Below are 18,631 nucleotides of genomic sequence, written 5' to 3'. Positions count from 1 at the left end.
TCTGATTGGGCAAGATGACTTCTAATATGATTTAAAATATGAAATTAACTGCCAAATAAGAGGTGGTTGTGTACATAAAATCTTTTAAAATGAGGCATCTATGAGTCATTAAAACAGCAAAGAATTAAGCTCTCCATGGATATTTAGCTCTAGTTTACCCATACTATTACAGATGAACATGCAAAACTTCAACTGCAGCTTGGGAAACAGTTAATAGGTAACTTCGCAATCAAATATAATTTCAATTTGTTTCATAATTTAACATTTTTGATAATTTCACTGTTACGGTAAATTTTTCTGTTTATTAAAATCTCTCAATATAAAAACGTGAAAGAGCCATAGCTCTTTCTAATTGGCGCAGAGCCACAGGCATCTCTTAAAACAACTGGCACAAGTGCCACAAGACCAGGGGCAAGAGAAAGCCCTACCACAAGAGAAAATATGAGCTGAGACGCCCTGCTGCCAACACCAAGATTGGCCCCGGCCACATACACAGTCCATGTGCAGGGAGGCAAGAAGTACCATGCATTGAGGCTGGATATGGGGAACTTCTCCTGGGGATCGGAGTGTTGTACGCACAAACAGGGATTATTGATGTTGCCTACAATGCATCCAGCAATGAACTGGTCCACACCAAGACCCTAGTAAAGAAATGCATCATGCTCATCGACAGTACATGATATGGACGGTGGTATAAGTCCCACTGTGTGCTCCCCTGGGCCTAAAGAAGAGCAAACTGACTCCTGAGGAGGAAGAGATTTTAAACAAAAGGACATCAAAGAAAATTCAGAAGAAGCATAATAAAAGGAAAAAGAATGCCAAAATCGGCAGTCTTCTAGAGGAGCTGTTCCAGCAGAGCAAGCTTCTTTCATGCATTACTTCAAGACTAGGCCAGTGTGGCTGAGGAGATTGGTTACGTGCTAGAGGGCAAAGAGCTGGAGTTCTATCTGAGGAAAACCAAGGCCCGGAAAGGCAAGTAGATCATCCTCCCTCCTAGCTTAGTGCGTATAATAAAGATGTTTTGTGTTCTGAAATAAATAATAAGCAAGCCATGAAGAAAAAAATTCATAAATTTAACAAAATGAACTTTCTATATGTCAAAAAATACAAGTAAAAAAAAAAAAACCTTCTAAAATCTAGGAACTATAAGTCACATCACAAATAAAGGGTTATTTATTCTCCCTAATACCTCAAGGGCTCCTAGAAATGGAGACAAAAAGACTAACAGTCCATCAGAAAAAACAGGCAACAAACATGAATAGTTATGATAGAAAAGAAAATACAAACATAAAGAAAAAGATGCCCATCACCACTCACAAAAAATATGAATTAAAATTATATTGAAATACTATATTTTTATTTCTTTTTGTATACCTGAAACCTATGTAACTTTGCTAACCATTGTCACCCCAATAAACTTTAATTAAAAAAGAAAAAAGAAATACTATTTTTCACCTATCAGATTGTCAACAATCAAAAAATTTGATAAATATTCTGTTGGTTAGACTGTGGAAAACAGACCCTCTCCTACTGGTGTAAAATTAAATTAACACAACCTCTATGGAGGGATTCTATTAATTTAAATATGAACATAAATGCATATACTCTTTGACCCAACACTCTCATTTCCAGGAACGTATCCTATAGATATATTTTCACATGTTCAAAATGACTTTAATACAAATGAGCCTTTACTAAGTAACCTTGTATAGCAAAACTTAAGTGTGTAAAGGTCCGTACATTGAGCATAAAAAGGGATGACAAGAAGAGTATATATTCCTATTTGGTTACATATGCATAAAGAAACTCTAGAAGAATACCTAAGAAACTAATAACAGCAGTTCCCTGGTGAGGAGACTGAGGAACTAGGCAGATGAAAAACAGCATAATGGAGGGAAATATGCACATGCGCATGTGTTTCTATACATGAATACACATATACATACATTTGATAAATTTTTTATACTGTTTAAAAATTATCTGCATACACATATACCTATATATGTATTAACTTATGGCCTTTCTGAAAAATTATATTTTAAACAGTTCTTATAACTTGACGGTTAAGTTAGTTTACACCTACTCTGATAAGCTTGTTTCAAAACCTGTGAAATAGACTCCTAGTCTAACTCTTTCTTGAAAAAACATTTACCAACCTCACTAGTATTCAAAATGCAAATTAATACAGTAAGATAAAAAAATCCAAAATTACAAGTTATTTAAAACGCTGGCAAGAAAACAGTGAAATGGACACACTAAATGCAAGTCTTTAAGATCCTTATAATTTGCTAACACAAAAAGCCTTTAAATAGACTTACTCCCAATCTGGTAATTTCACTTCTAGATATCTATCCTATGGAAATCAGTCAAAACACAAGAAGAATTTTATGAGCAAAGTTGTTTGTCTCACGATCACTAAAATGGCAAAAATAGTATAGTATCCACAAGATGTATCTAAACCATGACAGATTCATTACGCAGTCTGTAACATTACTAATTTTCTTTTAAATACAGGAAATTATTGTAAGTGAAAAAAAATAGTATAAAAATTTGCACTGAAAATGGCTTAAATTAAAATCACAAAATATTTACAATGGTTACCTTTGAGAGATGAACTTATAATTTTCTACTGTATACTTTTTTGCAACCTTCCTATACTGAGCACATATTTTTAATATTTAAAAAAAAGGTAAGCACCTACCCTGAAGAACTTGTTCCAGAAGTTTCACTAGGAGAAGAATGACTGAGTGGAGAAGTGGAAGGTCTGAAGCTCTCCTGGAAATCTTCTGAACCATGTACACCATGCTCAGGAGAAGGATTTTTCAAATCTATCAGAAAGTTACATTTTCTAATGAGAACCAAAAAAAAAAACCACACTCTGCCTCATTTTGTGAATGTGATCAGTTACTCTGACACTTACCAACATTTTTAGGTGAAATTAAGAAATGTTTTCCAAAAGTCACATGCTTTTCACTGCTGCTTGTTTCACTACCATATTCATTTTGCCTCTGATTACTATTTTGCATTTCTTCACACCCTTTCGACAGCCAAAGGGATGCTATTCTGGGGCTCCTTACTAATGAATAACTATTAGATGTTGGAGTGCATACTGAGGTAGCTTTTTCACTGTTACCAATATGTGGAAATTTGTTGTCAATAGAGTATGTCTTCACATCAACTATCGCATGCTCACTCTTTCTTATATTTGTAAGAATTGAAGAATTTATGGTTCTTAATGATTCCTGGGTTTCACTGTCTCCATTTTTACCATAAAAAATAGCTGCCGTATTTTCTTCTGGTTCCCTTATACTTATACTAGTAGCACTTAAGTCCATTATATGGTTGTCTTGCGTAGTAGTCCATTCTTTCGGCAAAGGTAAATCCCAAATATCAGACACATCAGCTTTTGAGAAGTTTTCTAGTCCACCTTCATATCTACTATCTTCAGTTTTTTTAAGGTATTTCTCCATATCAAATGTACTGGATCCATTACTTTTTTCTAAATCATTAGATAAAAAATGAGACACAACGGAACAGTCCTTTTGTTCATCATCTTCCTGATCAGTTTTCTCTCTGGTTTTATTTGAAAGTGTCTTGATCATGGCAGCAAATTCAGAAGGCTCAGTACTCACTGATGCATTTGCAATTGCTGAAGCAATGGTGCTTATCCTAAGTACAGAATCACCACCATCAGGTAGCTTGCCTTTGCATCTTTGAGGTTTGCTGTTCATGAAGAAAGTGTCCTAGAAATGAGAAACTGTACATCAGATAAATTTACCTCAGGTCCATGGCAGGTACATGTTAGTTTAATTTCTATTTATGAGTGCTACATAAGATTTAACAGCAGCAAGAAATTAATGGTATAACAATCAAATACCCTAATGAAATAAGACAGCTGCTATCAACTTTAATTTTAGAGTGCTGGGTTATTTACATAATCAGATTATCAACTGCTTAAAAAAAAATCCTAAAGAGTTAAAAGAGATGGTAAAACTGAATCAAAGAATAACTTCAAACCAAAAAATTAAGAACGAGATTGAGAAGCCACTGAGCCACTGTGATTGCCAAGTATAGTTCCTGATAATTCCATTCAATTGTTAAAATTATTTATAAGCAAGATATAAATAGGAATCATGACTGAAAAAATGAAATGGAACCAAAGTAAAGAAACACAAACCTATTTAATATTCAAAAATGCAAGTTAAGCCTTCTGCCTCCAGTGAACTTTCTAAGGTGGTGGGGAATGTTCTACATCTTAGCTGTTGTGTTGTTTATATGGGTGCATGTATTCATCAAATTTCATCAAAATGTAAGCTTAACATCTGTGCATTTTACTGTGTATAAACCATACTTCATAAAATTAATTTAGCCGACTAAGTGATGCAAATCAACTCTTGTTGAGACCAGTTACAACTAGACAGCATATCCATAGACATCCCTTAGAAAGCTCTGGAGGACTAAAAAATGGAGTAAAACCCACGGGGTCAAAATTTAAGATAAGAAAAAATCCCAGAGAGGTGAGCCCATTAATGGGGATGCTTTTCCCTAAGAGATCTGCTGTTTCAAGAAGAGGTAGCTGATAAAACTTCAAAAAGAAGCTAAGCAAAATTGTTCTTGTAGGAGTTAGGGTACGTAAAATCTCAGAGTCCGCCAATGATGGCAGGGTGCCTCTGGTAAAAATCATGCTTTAGGATGAGACTACAAAGAGCTACACCGTAGGAGTAAGAGTAAACCAAAATTAGACTGGCCCTCATAAGGACTGAGGCCCAGCTCTAATAAGCTCAATCACAGAAATTGGATTAAAGTGATCTGAGATTGCCAGAGCTCTTTGCTTCCTTTCAGAAGCAAACATAAATCCTGTCTGGAAAATATCATCTCCCATGGCCTCAGATTATTTCAACAACTTTTCCTATAAAAGCCCACCCCTTAATCAATGAATGATACATGATGTTCCAAGATAACGTGGTCCAAAGCCAAGAGAAATAGACGTGTGGGGGATTCAGAAAATAGAATCATCAGAATCCCAAACACATCTAAATCTAAAATCTACAACACAAACATCTAAAACATAAAATATAAAACATAATTAAAGAAATAAAAGACAACAATGAAACTCTAGCAGAGGACTAGAAATTATACAGAAAGAACTAAATGCAAATTCCATAATTGAAAAATACAATAACAAATTAAGAACCCAATGGATAGGCTTAACAACAAATTGGACACAAATGAAATGAGAATCAGACTTGGAAGAGAAGTCTCAAAAAAACAATCCAGAATGAACCAAGAAAGAGAAAGTTAACAAATGAACAGAAAGAACATAACAGAAAAAAAGGACCTTCTGACAAAGTCCAAAACTTGTAACTGAACTCTCAGAACAGGAGAGGAAATGGAACACAAGTTGTATTTGAAAAGCTACTGGCTAAGAATTTTCTAAAATTTGTGAAAGTCAACAATGCAAGAGTTAAGAAAGCCTATGAACAAAAAGCAGGATAAAAGAAAGATGCCACGCACATCATAATTAAATGGACAAAAACCAAACAACGAAAAAAATTTTAAAGCACAGATAAGATACATTATCTTTAACGGGGTTAGTAAGATTGACAGCAAACTTTCACGTTGCCTTATAGCTGCCGAACCTTCTGTTCCCCCGCGCCTTTCCCATCACATCACAAGGAAGTGTCTTGGCAAACTGAGACCCATGGAACATCATCAGTAAAGCTTCCTTGAGAGGATGCCTCAGCAAACTGAGACCTGATGGAATTATACTGGTCATTCCCCCTTAATGGATGGTTTCAGAACAATGACTCCATCCGTGGGGTTATGCATGTGTGTGAAGGCACAGTACTTTCTGGAGCACAATGGGGACTTTCAGGAAAATAGCCAGCAGGCATGAAACTCTACAGACCTTGGAAAAAACAAGTTTTACTTCCTCATATGTTTACTAATAAAAGCTGTGCGTTAGCCCATTCGGGGCTCAGTCCTTGAGGCTTGAGTCCCTTGGGCCCGCTTGCACTTCACTCTTGGCTACTGTCTTTCTTAACCCTGCAATGCCCTTCTTGCTTCCCACAGTTCTTGTCGTGCAGGAAGCGACACTTTCACAATGAAATTATGTAAAATAATATATTCAAATTGCTAAAAGTTGTTTCTAACTTGAAAGTCTATACCAAACAAGTCTATATATCAAGAATGAAGGTGAGGGTCGGACGGGTGACTCAGCTGGTTAGAGCATGAGCTCTGGGCAGCGGGGATCCCGGTTTGATTCCCACATGGGCCAGCGAGCTACGCCCTCCGCAACTAGAATGAAGTCAATGAGCTGCCGCTGAGCTCCCGGGTAGCCAGATGGGTCAGTTGGTTGGAATGCGGGCTCTCAACCACAAGGTTGCCAGTTTGATTCCTCAACTCCCGCAAGGGATGATGGGCTATGCCCCCTGCAACTAACAACGGCAACTGTACCCGGAACTGAGCTGCGCCCTCCACAGCTAAGATTGAAAGGACAACAACTTGACTTGGAAAAGTCCTGGAAGTACACACTGTTCCCCAATAAAAGTCCTGTTCCCCTCCCCCCCAAAAAAAAGAATGAAGGTGAAATAAATATATTTTTAGAAACAAACACAGATAACTTAACTCATCAGCAGATCCTTACTAAAAGAAATTTTTAAGGATGTTCTTCAAGCAAAAGAAAATTAATCTCAGATGGAAGGTCAGAGATGCACAGTGGTTATATATAATAATAGTAATCACCATCATCATCACTACCATGTGTTATGGGCTTTAAACAGAACTGAAAATGTAAAACAATAGTAGCTTATAAGCTTATAATAGTAGCTTATAAGTGGAGTATAACTGAATGCTTTATGATCTTTGTAATCTCAAGAGGTAAAAAGATTACAAAAAAAAACCCCAAATTTTTATTACACATTAGTAAGCAAAGGAGACTTGAGTAATCACTAAAATAACAGAAAAATAATATATAATTACTAAATTAGTAAAGGGACAAGAATTGGAATATAAAATGATTAATCCAAAATATGCAAAAAAGAAAAAGAACACAGTCTAGATGAAACAAAGAGAAAGTAAGAGAGCAGATTCAAACCCTCGTATATTGGGAATTCCATTAATATAAGTGAAAAGAAAGATTGTGGGACTGGTTGAAAAATAAAATCCACTCTTTCACTCTTTGTTCTTATAAAATCCAACTCTTTCTTCTTATAAAAGACACATCTAAGATATAAAGATACAAAAAGGTTGAACATAACATGAAAAAAATACATGTAAACACTAACTAAAGAAAGCTGCTGTTAACTATGTTAACATCAGACCAGACTTCAAGCATAAGGCATAAGTAGAGACAAAGGGACTCAAGCACAATGATAAAAAGCTCAATTCACCAGAAAAAGAGAACAATTCTAATTTGTATGTACCTAAAAACATAGCCTTGAAATTTTGTTTCAATTTTATTGAGAAATAACTGACATATGTCACTGTTTAAGTTTAAGGTGTACAGCATAATGATTTGATTTACTTATATTGTGAAAGGATTACCACAATAGGTTGGGTTAACATCCATCATCTCATAGACACAATAAAAGGAAAAGAAAAAAATCTTTCTCCTTGTGACAAGAACTCTTTGGATCTACTCTCTTAACAACTTTCCTATACAGTCATTTGTTGCTTAATGAAAGGTCTACAATCTGAGAAATGCATCATTAGGTAATTTTGTCACGTGCAAACATTGGAGGGTACTTACACAAACCTAAGATGGTAAATAGCCTATTGCTCCTAGGCTACAAACCTGTACAACAAGTTACTGTACTGAATACAGTAGGCAACTGTAACACAATGGTAAGCATTTGTGTATCTAAACATAGAAAACATACAGTAAAACTACAGTATAAAGGATAAAAAATGATACATCAATTTAGGGGACTTACCATGAATGGAGCTTGCCAGACTAAAAGTTGCTTTGGGTAAAGCCTAGGACATTACTGTATACTACTATATACTTGATAAACACTGTACAATTATACTTCACTAAACATAAAAAATATTTTATTTAATTAACCTTAGCTTACTGTAACTTTTGTATTTTATAAACCTAATTTTTTAAATTTTCTAACTCTTGTAATAACACTTAGCTTAAAACATATTTTACAGCTGTACAAAATATTTTTCTTTATATCCTTATTCTTTAAGCTTTTTTTCTCAATTAGAAACTTTTTTTTTACTTTCTAAACTTTTTATTAAAAACTAAGAAACACACACACATATTAGCCTAGGCCTACATAGGGTCAGGACCATCCATATCAACTGTCTTCTATCTTCATATCCTGTCCCACTGGAAGGTTTTCAGGGGCAATAACATGGAACTGCCATCTATGCTGACACACATGCAACTGCCATCTATGCTAACAATGCCTTCTTCTGAAAGACCGCCTGAAGGACCTGCCTGAGGCTCTCCTGCGTGAGGAGGTGTCACTCTTTTCAGAAATATGTCCATGGTAGTGTGCTTGGTTTGTTCCTTCTTTCCATCACAGATTGGCTTGTAAGCAGATAATGAACCATGAACATTCCTCTCTATTAATGAAAATCTTTTGGAGTTGGGGTCCATATTTTCAAATGTTTTAAGGAGCTTGTTGAGGCCTGCAAAAGCTTCTGCTAAACCTTTCACTGTGAATTTTCTTGGGCATTCTTCTTTTTCTTGTCCTGTAGTTTCCTTTCTCTTGCCTCTTCTTCAGCTATGCATTCCTGTTCCAGTTCCAACAACTCCTCAGTCAGTTCCCCAAGAGCCACCTCCAGGAGTTCCTCCATGTCACCGTCATCCACACCCAGGTTAAAGCTGTTCGCCATCTCAACCACAGCCTTGTTGGTTTTTGTAACCTCCTCATCCTTGGAAAATCCTTTGAAGTCACGGATGAATATCCATCCAATAAATGCCATTTATACCCTCCTTGGTGACATTACCCCAAGCTCAAGCAAGCTTCTTCATGCAGTCATAGATGTTGTAATCCTTCCAGAATTGCATCAGTGTCTTCCTCAGTTGCAGCAAGAGCCTGGGCATAGGTCCACCTCAGGTAGCAGGCCTTAAAAGCTGCTATGACTCCTGGATCCCGTGGTGGGATCAAAGAGGCGGTGTCTGGAGGGAGAAACACCATTTTGATATTGGGATGAAGCTCACCATTAAAAGGAGGATGTCTGGGAGAATTATCAACAATAAATCTTGAAAGGTATGTTATTCTCTAAACAGAACTTCTTCATTTTGCTGGCACAGCAATTCAGGAAGGCATCTTGGAAGAGGAGCTGGGTAATCCCTGACTTCTTATTGCTCCTGAAGTACAGACAGTGTGTGCTTCCTGATGTGCTTAAAGGCCTTGAGGTTCTCACTGCACCACCAAGGGTTTTAGTTTGTAGCCTGGAACACTGACCCAAAGCAAGACTGTTATCCTGTCCTTAAAGCCTTGAAACCTGGCATTGACTTGGCCTCCTTATGGATCAAAGTCCTTTCAGGCATCTGTTTCCAAAATAGGAAAGTTTCATCCATATTGAATATTTGCTCTGGCAAGTAATTTTCTTCCACAATCTTACCTAGTTTCCAAAAACTCTTAGCTGCCTTCTCATCAGCACTTGCAAACTCACCACTCACTTTCATATTATGTAATGAATAATGATTCTTGAATCACTTAAACCACCCAGAGCTAGCAGTAAACTCAACATCGTAGTTGAGTCCAGCCTTTTCTTTCAACATGACAAACTACAGTAGTACCTCGGTTTTCGAACATCTCCATTGACGAACATTTTGGTTTACAAACACCGTAAACCCGGAAGTCAATGCTTCGGTTTTCGAACACACCTCGGAAGTCAAACATGTCACGCGGCTTCCGCTGAGTGCAAGATCCTGAGGCCTAGCTGTCGGCTGTTTTCAAACGTTTCAGAACTCGAATGGTCTTCCAGAGCAGATTATGTTCGAAAACCAAGGTACCACCGTATTCACTTGGGCCATGATCGTCATGGTGCTGGGAGGGATACACTTCTGTGTCTGGTCTTCAATCCAAGTTATTAGAAGTTTCTCCATGTCTGATATAGGTCCTTCTTGAATTTTTGTTAAATCTTGTCACCTTCAGTGAAACAGATCCTGTAATAGCTTCCATCACTTTGTACTTGTTCTTCAAGATCGTAGCTCTGGTGGAATGGGACATGCCTGACTGGCAAGCAATACCCATCACTGATTTTCCACATTCGTAGTCCTCAGTAACTTTTTTTTAAAACTTAATCTTTCTTTATGGGACACTGCAAAATATGAAATTGCACACAGAAAAGAAACCCACTGAGAGGAGACGCTTCATACAGTATGTAGTTTGGAACTGTTCAAGTACAGTTTTATTTGTAAAAAGTGCTACAATAACCACATTTAAAAAGAATTCTTAATGGAGAAACAGTAAGACAAACTTATACCAAACATAGTACACAACTTTATGCCTCAGCTGTACAATCTAAAAGCTAAATGTTCCAGGAGTGCCATCCTAAACTTGGAATGTACAGCCTTCAGAGGTAGATGCTAGTACATTTTGATCTTCCTCTACAGAGAACTACTTCTCAATCAAGTTTAATGAAGCTTTGTACATAGACTCATTTCCATGGTGTTTTAGAGCTTCAATTTTGTCCAAATCTCCACGTTCTTCAATCATTTATACTGTTTCTCAGTTTCACCTAGTTTCTCAGCAGCCTGAAAGGCATTTCAAATGGCATCTAGAATAACCAGAAAAATTTTGATATCTTTCGCAGTTAAGAGGTTCATCAATGGTTCTACTATGCCAAAATGAATGAGGTATACAACATGTTTAACTGGTCCACCACTTGTACAAGTATACATAGTTGGTTACAAGCCATATAGCTTCCTTTTGTGTCTTGAAGTTTGCCTTAGAGAGAACACCAATGAGGAATGGGATTAATCTGTGATTCACAACTTGCTGTATCTGGTCCTGGTGGCCAGCTGTGATGTTTGACACTATCCATGTAGCTTCCTTCTGAATATTAGTTTTCGAGTTAGTTAGCAGGCTGGGAAAGACAGCAAGTGCTCCCACATCTATTACAATCTGAGTCTGTTCATCTGTCCCAGTTATTATAATACTTCCTAAGGCTCTTAGTGCAAGAGTCATAATTGGCAATTCAGTAGGCTCCATGAAGCTTCACAAGTTAGGGCACAACTCCTGTTTTCACGACTATTTCAATCCATTCATTTGGACCATCAGTAAGGTAGGAAATGGTCCAGCAGCTATCTGCTAATACTTCTGGATCATCACGATGATGGAGGAGACGAACTCCATCAGGAGTTCGAACTGAAGTAGGAAGAATTTGCTCAACAGCATCTAATGGGGAAGCAGGATTTTTGTTGTGACAAAGGTTTGTAAGTGTCCAAGTAAGAGTACATAAATAACCACATGCTAAAGATGACAGACATTATCAGGAACTGCAAGAAGAGCCAACAGTGCACCATATTTGATAATCACATCTCAAAATATTGAACCATCACATAGAGGAAAAACTGAGGGTTGCTAGATGGGAGAGGCGGGGAAGGTGAGGGGATTAGAAAACAGTCAGTAACCACAAGATGGCCACGGGGTTTTCAAAATTAATTTGGGGAATGTAATCAGCAATGTTGTAAGGATTTTGTAGGGTACCCGATGGACACTTGTCCCATTTGGGAGACCACCTCAGGGATGATGTAGATGCCTGATCACTGCCCTGTACACCTGAAGCTGAAGCTGAACAATAATGAATGCCCACTATAATTTTATATATATATACATATATGTGTATATATATATATATGTGTGTGTGTGTATATATGTGTGTGTGTGTGTGTGTGTGTGTGTGTGTGTGTGTGTGTGTATGTATGTACATACTTACAAGTGGAGTACAGCATTAGGAATAGAGACAGTGGAAATGTAATGGCTCTGTGAGATGTCAGAGGGATAGTGGATGGGGGGGGCTCACACAGTGTGAGGGATATAAATGATAAATGTCTAAGTATTACTTTGTCTTGTGCACCTGAAATTAATTTTTTATAAAAAAGAGAGAAAAAAAAAAATAAAAAAAAATTGAACCATCACCTGCAATGTTTCCTAGAGCACAGGGTGATGCCAATAGAGAAATGAATGCTGGCATAGCACCTCCATCTACTACAGCCTTGGTCTGTTCTGATATTCCAGAAGCAATGTTAGTGAGGGCCCAAGCAGATTCAAACTGAATGGGACTACAATCAGTTCTGCCCAAAGAGGATACATATTTTGGAATCAAGCCAGCCCAGATTATGTTGTCTGTGGGTGGCTGTTTTTCCCTAGAAAGCAGCATCCTAGCAGTTTGAGTAAGTTTGGAACTGGCTTTCCAAATTATTGCTATTCATGCCTTTGACAATGTCCTCAATACACCAATTTACAGTGCGCTGGCTGTTGCGGTTTTCCTGCAATAAAGCAGCACCTTTAGGAAACAAGCTTACATTTCTCCTTTTCAGCATCTGGTCATCCTTCTTAGCATTCTTCAGCTCCACATTAACTTCTATTTGACGCTGCCTCATTTCTGTACTGTCTTTCCCTTTGTTTTTGAATCTGTTAAGGAGGGCAGCTGGTGAATTAGCATTCTCGTTGGTGGACATGGCTACGAGACAAAGTAAGAGAGCTACACAGCCAGTTCAGGCTTTCACAGAAGACAGTGCAGGGGCACACAGGCTGCAGGTTGGCTATTCTGAAAATGTCCACTACAGATCAGCCCCCAAGACGGTGTCCTCAGTAACTTTTAATTTGGTTTCCAGGTCAATCACCTGATATAGCCTCTTTCTGGAAATGTTAGCGATCGATTTTTTACACTTAGGAGCCATGATGAACAAAATACAACATTCAATTAAGCACAAGAGAAAATGATGGGTAAACACAAGATGTACAAGGCTGCTGTTGACGTAACAAGGCATGCTGTTTTACAGCAAACTTTTCTTTACACATTAAAAGCCTACACTCTAAAATAACAAAAAGTATAGTAAATACATAAACCAGTAACACAGTTGTTTATCATTGTCAAGTATTATGTACTGCATATAACTATATGTGCTAAACTTTTATATGACTGGAATTAAATACATTTGTTTACACCAGCATCACCACAAACATGTGAATAACGTGTTTCGCTATGATATTATGACAATTATGATGTCACTAGGTGATAGAAATTCTTCAGCTCCATTAAATCTTATAGGACCACTGACATATATACAGCCCACTGTTGACCAAAACATCTTTATGTGATGAATGACTGCCTATCATGCATCAGTGCTAACTGCAGTCATCATGTTGTACATTATACCTAGTACTTATTTTTATTTGTGCATTACACCCCCATTCCTTATTTATTATACAACCAAAGTTTGTACCTCTTGACCCCCTTCATCCTTACCACCCACCCCCTAAACCTTTCCCCTCTGTCAACTACCAATCTGTTCTCTGTATGTATGAGTTTTGTTTAGCCTTGAAATTTTTAAAGAAAATATTGACAGACTCATAACGAATAACAGATAAATTCACAATCTTAGCAAGAGATTTTTAATACCTAAGTAACTGAAAGAATAAGCTGAAAGAATAATTAACTAATTATGAAGGGAAAGTAACTGAAAGAATAAGTTTAAGAATGTGGACAGTTTGATCATGATTTAACAAATTGCACCTAAATGAAATATACAGAAGAGGGTAACCAACAATCTCACGAATGGCATTCAAGTGCATACAAAACATTTTCAAAAACTGAACAAATGTTGAAACATACATCACGTCTCAAAAAATTTCAAAGCACAAAAACCAAAAATTCTCTGACTATAGTACAAGTAACTTAGAATCAAAACTCTTAAATCTGAAAATGTCTGTACACTAAGCAATGCACTTTAAATACCGGTGGGCCATAGAAATGACACTGAATGAAATGATAATGAAAATATGACTTATCAAAACATACGGGATGAAAAAAGAAAGTATGGGATGCAGTAAGACCCTCGCTTTGGGGGAAATTTATACCATCAGATGCTTATATGAGAAAAACAGAAAAATCAACAAGGCAGAGAAATCAACAAGCTAAGCATTCATCTCAAGAAGTTAGAAAAACAACAAAATTAAATCCACAGAGAGTAGAAGGAGAGAAATAAAAACCAAAAACCATGGGATAGAAAACAGAGAATAAATAAAATTGATACATTAATACAATTGAGAAATACCTGGTAATACTGACCAAGAGAAAGGCAAAATAGCCAATATTAGAAATGACAATGAGGACATCTTCCTTCTAAGAACCTAACATATTAAATAATCATAAGAGGGTATCATGATCAATGTTAAAGTGATATATTTTCAAGCTGAGAACAAAAATTTTAACTCCTAGAAAACTATGACTTACAAAAATAAACATCAGAATAATCCTATAACTACTAAAGAAATTGAACCTGCTGTTAAGAAATATTAGTTTTTAATATTTTTAATTCCAGACTCAGATGATTTCACGAACATACTCGACCAAAATCTAAAGAAAAATAGTGCCAATCTTACAAAAAAATGTTCCAGAAAAATGGAAAAAAAATGAGACCAGCAAAACCTTCATACCAAACCAAACAAAAACATTATGAGAAAGGGCATTTATCTCACTCATGAACACAGATGCAAAATTCTAAACAAACTATTAGCAAACTAAGTCCAAGGCTCTATAAAGAGGATAATGTATCATGACCCAAGTGAGATTTATTCCAAGTGAAAAATAGTTTAACATTCAAAAACCATTTAGTGTAATTCACCAATTATAAAAAGAAGACAGAGCTCATGTTTATCTTGATAGTGCAAAAAAGCATTTGACATGATTCAATCTCCTTACAAGTTAAAAACAAAAACAAAATTAGCAAAGAAATGTTAGATGGGAATTTTCTTCTTCTGATAAGTAAAAACCTACAGTATATACGAAATTTAAAGATAAAATACTGAAAAGCTTTACCACTGAGTCAGGGAAACCTGACATCATCACTTCTATTTAACACTGTTTCAAGATGTAGCCAATGAAGGCCAGAGAAGGAAATGAAGGTATAAAAATTAGAAAGGAATAAAATTGTTATTCTCAGATGATAAAACTGGATATGTATAGAAAAATCCAAAGAATCTACAGAATTTATTGCAGTTAATAGTAAATTTAGCATAGTTGCTGAATATAAGGTGAGTATATTTTAAAAATGCTTTTGTTTAGCCACAACCAATGGAAAATGAAGATAATATTAAAATAATGTTTCTACAACTTATGAAGAAATCCTAAAAGATGTATAAAAAGATCATAAAATACAGAGAAATTAAAACCAAAATGGACTAGAAGATTCAATATTATAAAGATGTCAATTTTACTGTTCTATAGATTAAATGCAATTCCACTTAAAAGTCCAACATGGTTGCTGGTTGGTTGGTTTGTGGATGGTGACACTATGATTTTAAAATACATATGGAAGTGCAAAGCGCCAAAAACAGCCAAGATACTTTTAAGGAAATAAAAGAGGGAGGCCTTATTCTACTAGATAATCAAGTCTTATTATATATAAAGCTACAATATTTAACAGTGTTATATTAACATATGATAGATCCCAACTGTCCATCAACAGTAGAATGGATATATCAACTGCAAAATATTCATATAACAGAATACTACATAGTAATGAAAATAAGCTACTATTATATTTAACAAAATAGTTGCATCCAACAAACATTAAGTAAAAAACGAATACATACTACATAACTTCTAATATACAAAGTTCAAAAACAGGTGAAATTAATACAATGCTAAGGTCAAACAGGAGAAAGTAATGTTTGGGAGTGGCAAAAAATTGATTTCTGGGCTGCTGGCAATGCTCTTTCTTGACGTGTGTGTGTGTGTGTGTGTGTGTGTGTGTGTGTGTGTGTGTTGGGGGGGTTGTGTACAAGTACCAGTTATAACTCACTGACCATAAATTTGATTTATAAACTCTTTTGTATGTTTATTGTACACTGACTAAAAAAAGTGTTTTTAAAAATTTAAAGGACACTTATTATAAAACCGAAAAAACAAAAGCCAACCATTATACTGCATATATTTTCCACATTATGACCTTATCTTGATCTTAACAAGAACTATGACAATGTGGTTTTAGCTTTCCTTCATGAAAGGCTTACAGTACCTCTGTTTTGCCTTTATTGGCAGTTAATGTCACATCATTTTCACCCACTTGTGAAACACTCTCCAGTTCTTCAGCCTGAAGTGTAATTGATCCTTCACTTAATTGTGCCTTTGATTGTTCACTTAAGTCTCCTGTAGAAAATATACAACATTCAACTTATATCTATACACTATCTCATAGAAACAATCGGTGAGATAAAGATCACTCAACAGAATTGCCAAGGAAGAAATCTTTTTACCTCAAATATCTAAGTCATTCTCAGAAAAACTGATTAAATGTAGTCAATAGGACAAAGGACCATACCACTGTTAATTTGACTCAGTTCTGCAAAGTCTGAACTTTGAAGAAGACCAGATTTTAATTTCTCACTTGCAAATACTGACAAACTCATTTAATATTTTCTCGCTTTAAGCATTTCACAAATAAACAGTAAGTTGAATTTTAAAAACTGATTACTTCTTTAATAGAAGTAATAGAAACTCAACTAATTAGATAGAGAGAGAGAGAGAGAGAGAGAGAGAGAGAGAGAGAGAGAGAGATAGATATAGATATCCTCTTCATCTCAGCTCCTCTATTGGCACATAGTCTCTTTATGAAGCACCAGACATTGTACTAGCAATAAGTAGCTATTTGATCATTGTATTTTAACCAAAAAAATTTGATTTAAAATATTTATCACAGATATTTATCATACGTAGACTATCACAATCTAAATCTCGAAATACATCTTTAAGTCTACCTAAATAGTAAAAATAGTTATAATTCATTAACTCAGTTGTTTAATAGGCCAAAGTTAACTAGCCCATTTGAACAAATTATATTTCATTTACTTTTGAGTTTCATTTACTTTGAGTTTTACAAAAGTATTTAGGTGGGTTTTAGCTGACTTGATTCCACTTTAAATAAAAAAGGCAATATAAGAATCTAATCTGTAACTAATACTGCAAAAGATCTAAGTAGTTTATACATTTTCACTCATAAAGAACATAATTACAAAACTACTTAATTTACAGCTTTAAAAAAAAGGGTTACTAAAAATGCTTCATTTAATCCATTACCTGAAAATAGATCATGGTTAAGATGAGCCACTTCTTTTTCCAAATTACTTCTTGATAAATCAGATTTTCTTATTAAAGCAACAGGTTCTCTCTTATCTGGAGATCTAATAAAATAACCAAATGATGGCTACAAAATAAACATGTGAATTATTTCCTTGATTTTCAACTGCTTTGAGAAATTCTGTACTATTTTATCTCAATTTTGCTAACCTAGCTAAATAACTACAACAAAATAATTCTTTCAATTTAATCTTAAATTACTAGAGATGAACTTTAAAAGTCCAAATAGAACTTATTTCCTTATTGCTAGTTATCTTTAAATATCGGGGCTAAATATTGTCAAGTTGCCCTTACTAAGAAATCCAAATTAAAACAACCAAGAAATGACACTTTGTTCCTATGGTAATTATTATTGAGCATCTACTATGTGTCAGGCACTGCTAACAAACACCAGTGACGTAACAGTGAGAAAAAGACAAAATTTCCTGTCTTCCTCTAACTTACACTATAAGGGTATGTTATTTTACACAATAAATACATCCTCAAATATCTGTATTAAGTGGCCAACCCGGTGGCTCAGGCGGTTAGAGCTCCATGCTCCTAACGCCGAAGGCTGCAGGTTCGATTCCCACATGGGCCAGTGGGCTCTCAACCAGAAGGTTGCCAGTTCAACTCCTCAAGTCCCGCAAGGGATGGTGGGCTCCGTCCCCTGCAACTAAGATTGAACACGGCACCTTGAGCTGAGCTGCCTCCCGGATGGCTCAGTTGGTTGGAGCACGGGCTCTCAACTACAAGGTTGCCAGTTCAATTCCTCGAATCCCACAAGGGATGATGGGCAGCGCCCCCTGCAACTAAGCTTGAACACGGCACCTTGAAATGAGCTGCCACTGAGCTCCCAGATGGCTCAGTTGGTTGGAATGCATCCTCTCAACAAGGTTGCCGGTTCGACTCCCTCAAGGGATGGTGGGCTGTGCCCCCTGCAACTAGAAAACTGCAAGTGGACCTGGAGCTGAGCTGCGCCCTCCACAACTAAGACGGAAAGGACAACAACTTGAAGCTGACCCGCACCCTCCACAACTAAGATTGAAAGGACAACAACTTGACTTGGGAAAAAGGCCTGGAAGTATACACTGTTCCCCAATAAAGTCCTGTTCCCCTAAAAAAAAAACAATCTGTATTAAGTTTGGTATCTTCCTACTGACTTGGATGAGAGTTTCAGAAAGGATTATATATTCAAGGAGCGTGCTAAAGATCAGGGAATTCACACTTGTCTTTCTTACAGAACTTTCACATAATAGGCCTAAAATGTGAATCGTTAAATGCACTCACTTTTTAATTGATATTCACTTGGGAATTT

The 18,631-nt window shown here is 36.1% G+C and overlaps 1 protein-coding gene and 1 pseudogene across 8 annotated transcripts in view; both read right to left on the bottom strand.

The window, feature by feature from the left end:
* Window positions 1-18,631, bottom strand: part of CEP192 (centrosomal protein 192) — a 165,200-nt gene that overhangs the window by 87,138 nt on the left and 59,431 nt on the right. For all 8 annotated transcript variants that reach the window (XM_074340409.1, XM_074340406.1, XM_074340407.1 and 5 more), the window contains 4 exons: window positions 17,275-17,401; window positions 16,217-16,347; window positions 2,921-3,743; window positions 2,702-2,828 (listed from right to left, as the gene is read on the bottom strand). In XM_074340409.1, coding sequence (XP_074196510.1) covers window positions 2,702-2,828; window positions 2,921-3,743; window positions 16,217-16,347; window positions 17,275-17,401 — 1,208 coding nt within the window. The remainder of the gene's footprint in view (window positions 1-2,701; window positions 2,829-2,920; window positions 3,744-16,216; window positions 16,348-17,274; window positions 17,402-18,631) is intronic.
* On the bottom strand, window positions 10,024-13,326 carry LOC109438389 (importin subunit alpha-1; annotated as a pseudogene).

Source organism: Rhinolophus sinicus, linkage group LG09, assembly GCF_036562045.2.
Source record: "Rhinolophus sinicus isolate RSC01 linkage group LG09, ASM3656204v1, whole genome shotgun sequence".
NCBI lineage: Eukaryota > Metazoa > Chordata > Mammalia > Chiroptera > Rhinolophidae > Rhinolophus > Rhinolophus sinicus.
The sequence above is the reverse complement of the archived record's forward strand: the minus strand, read 5'-3'. Positions and strand labels throughout refer to the sequence as shown.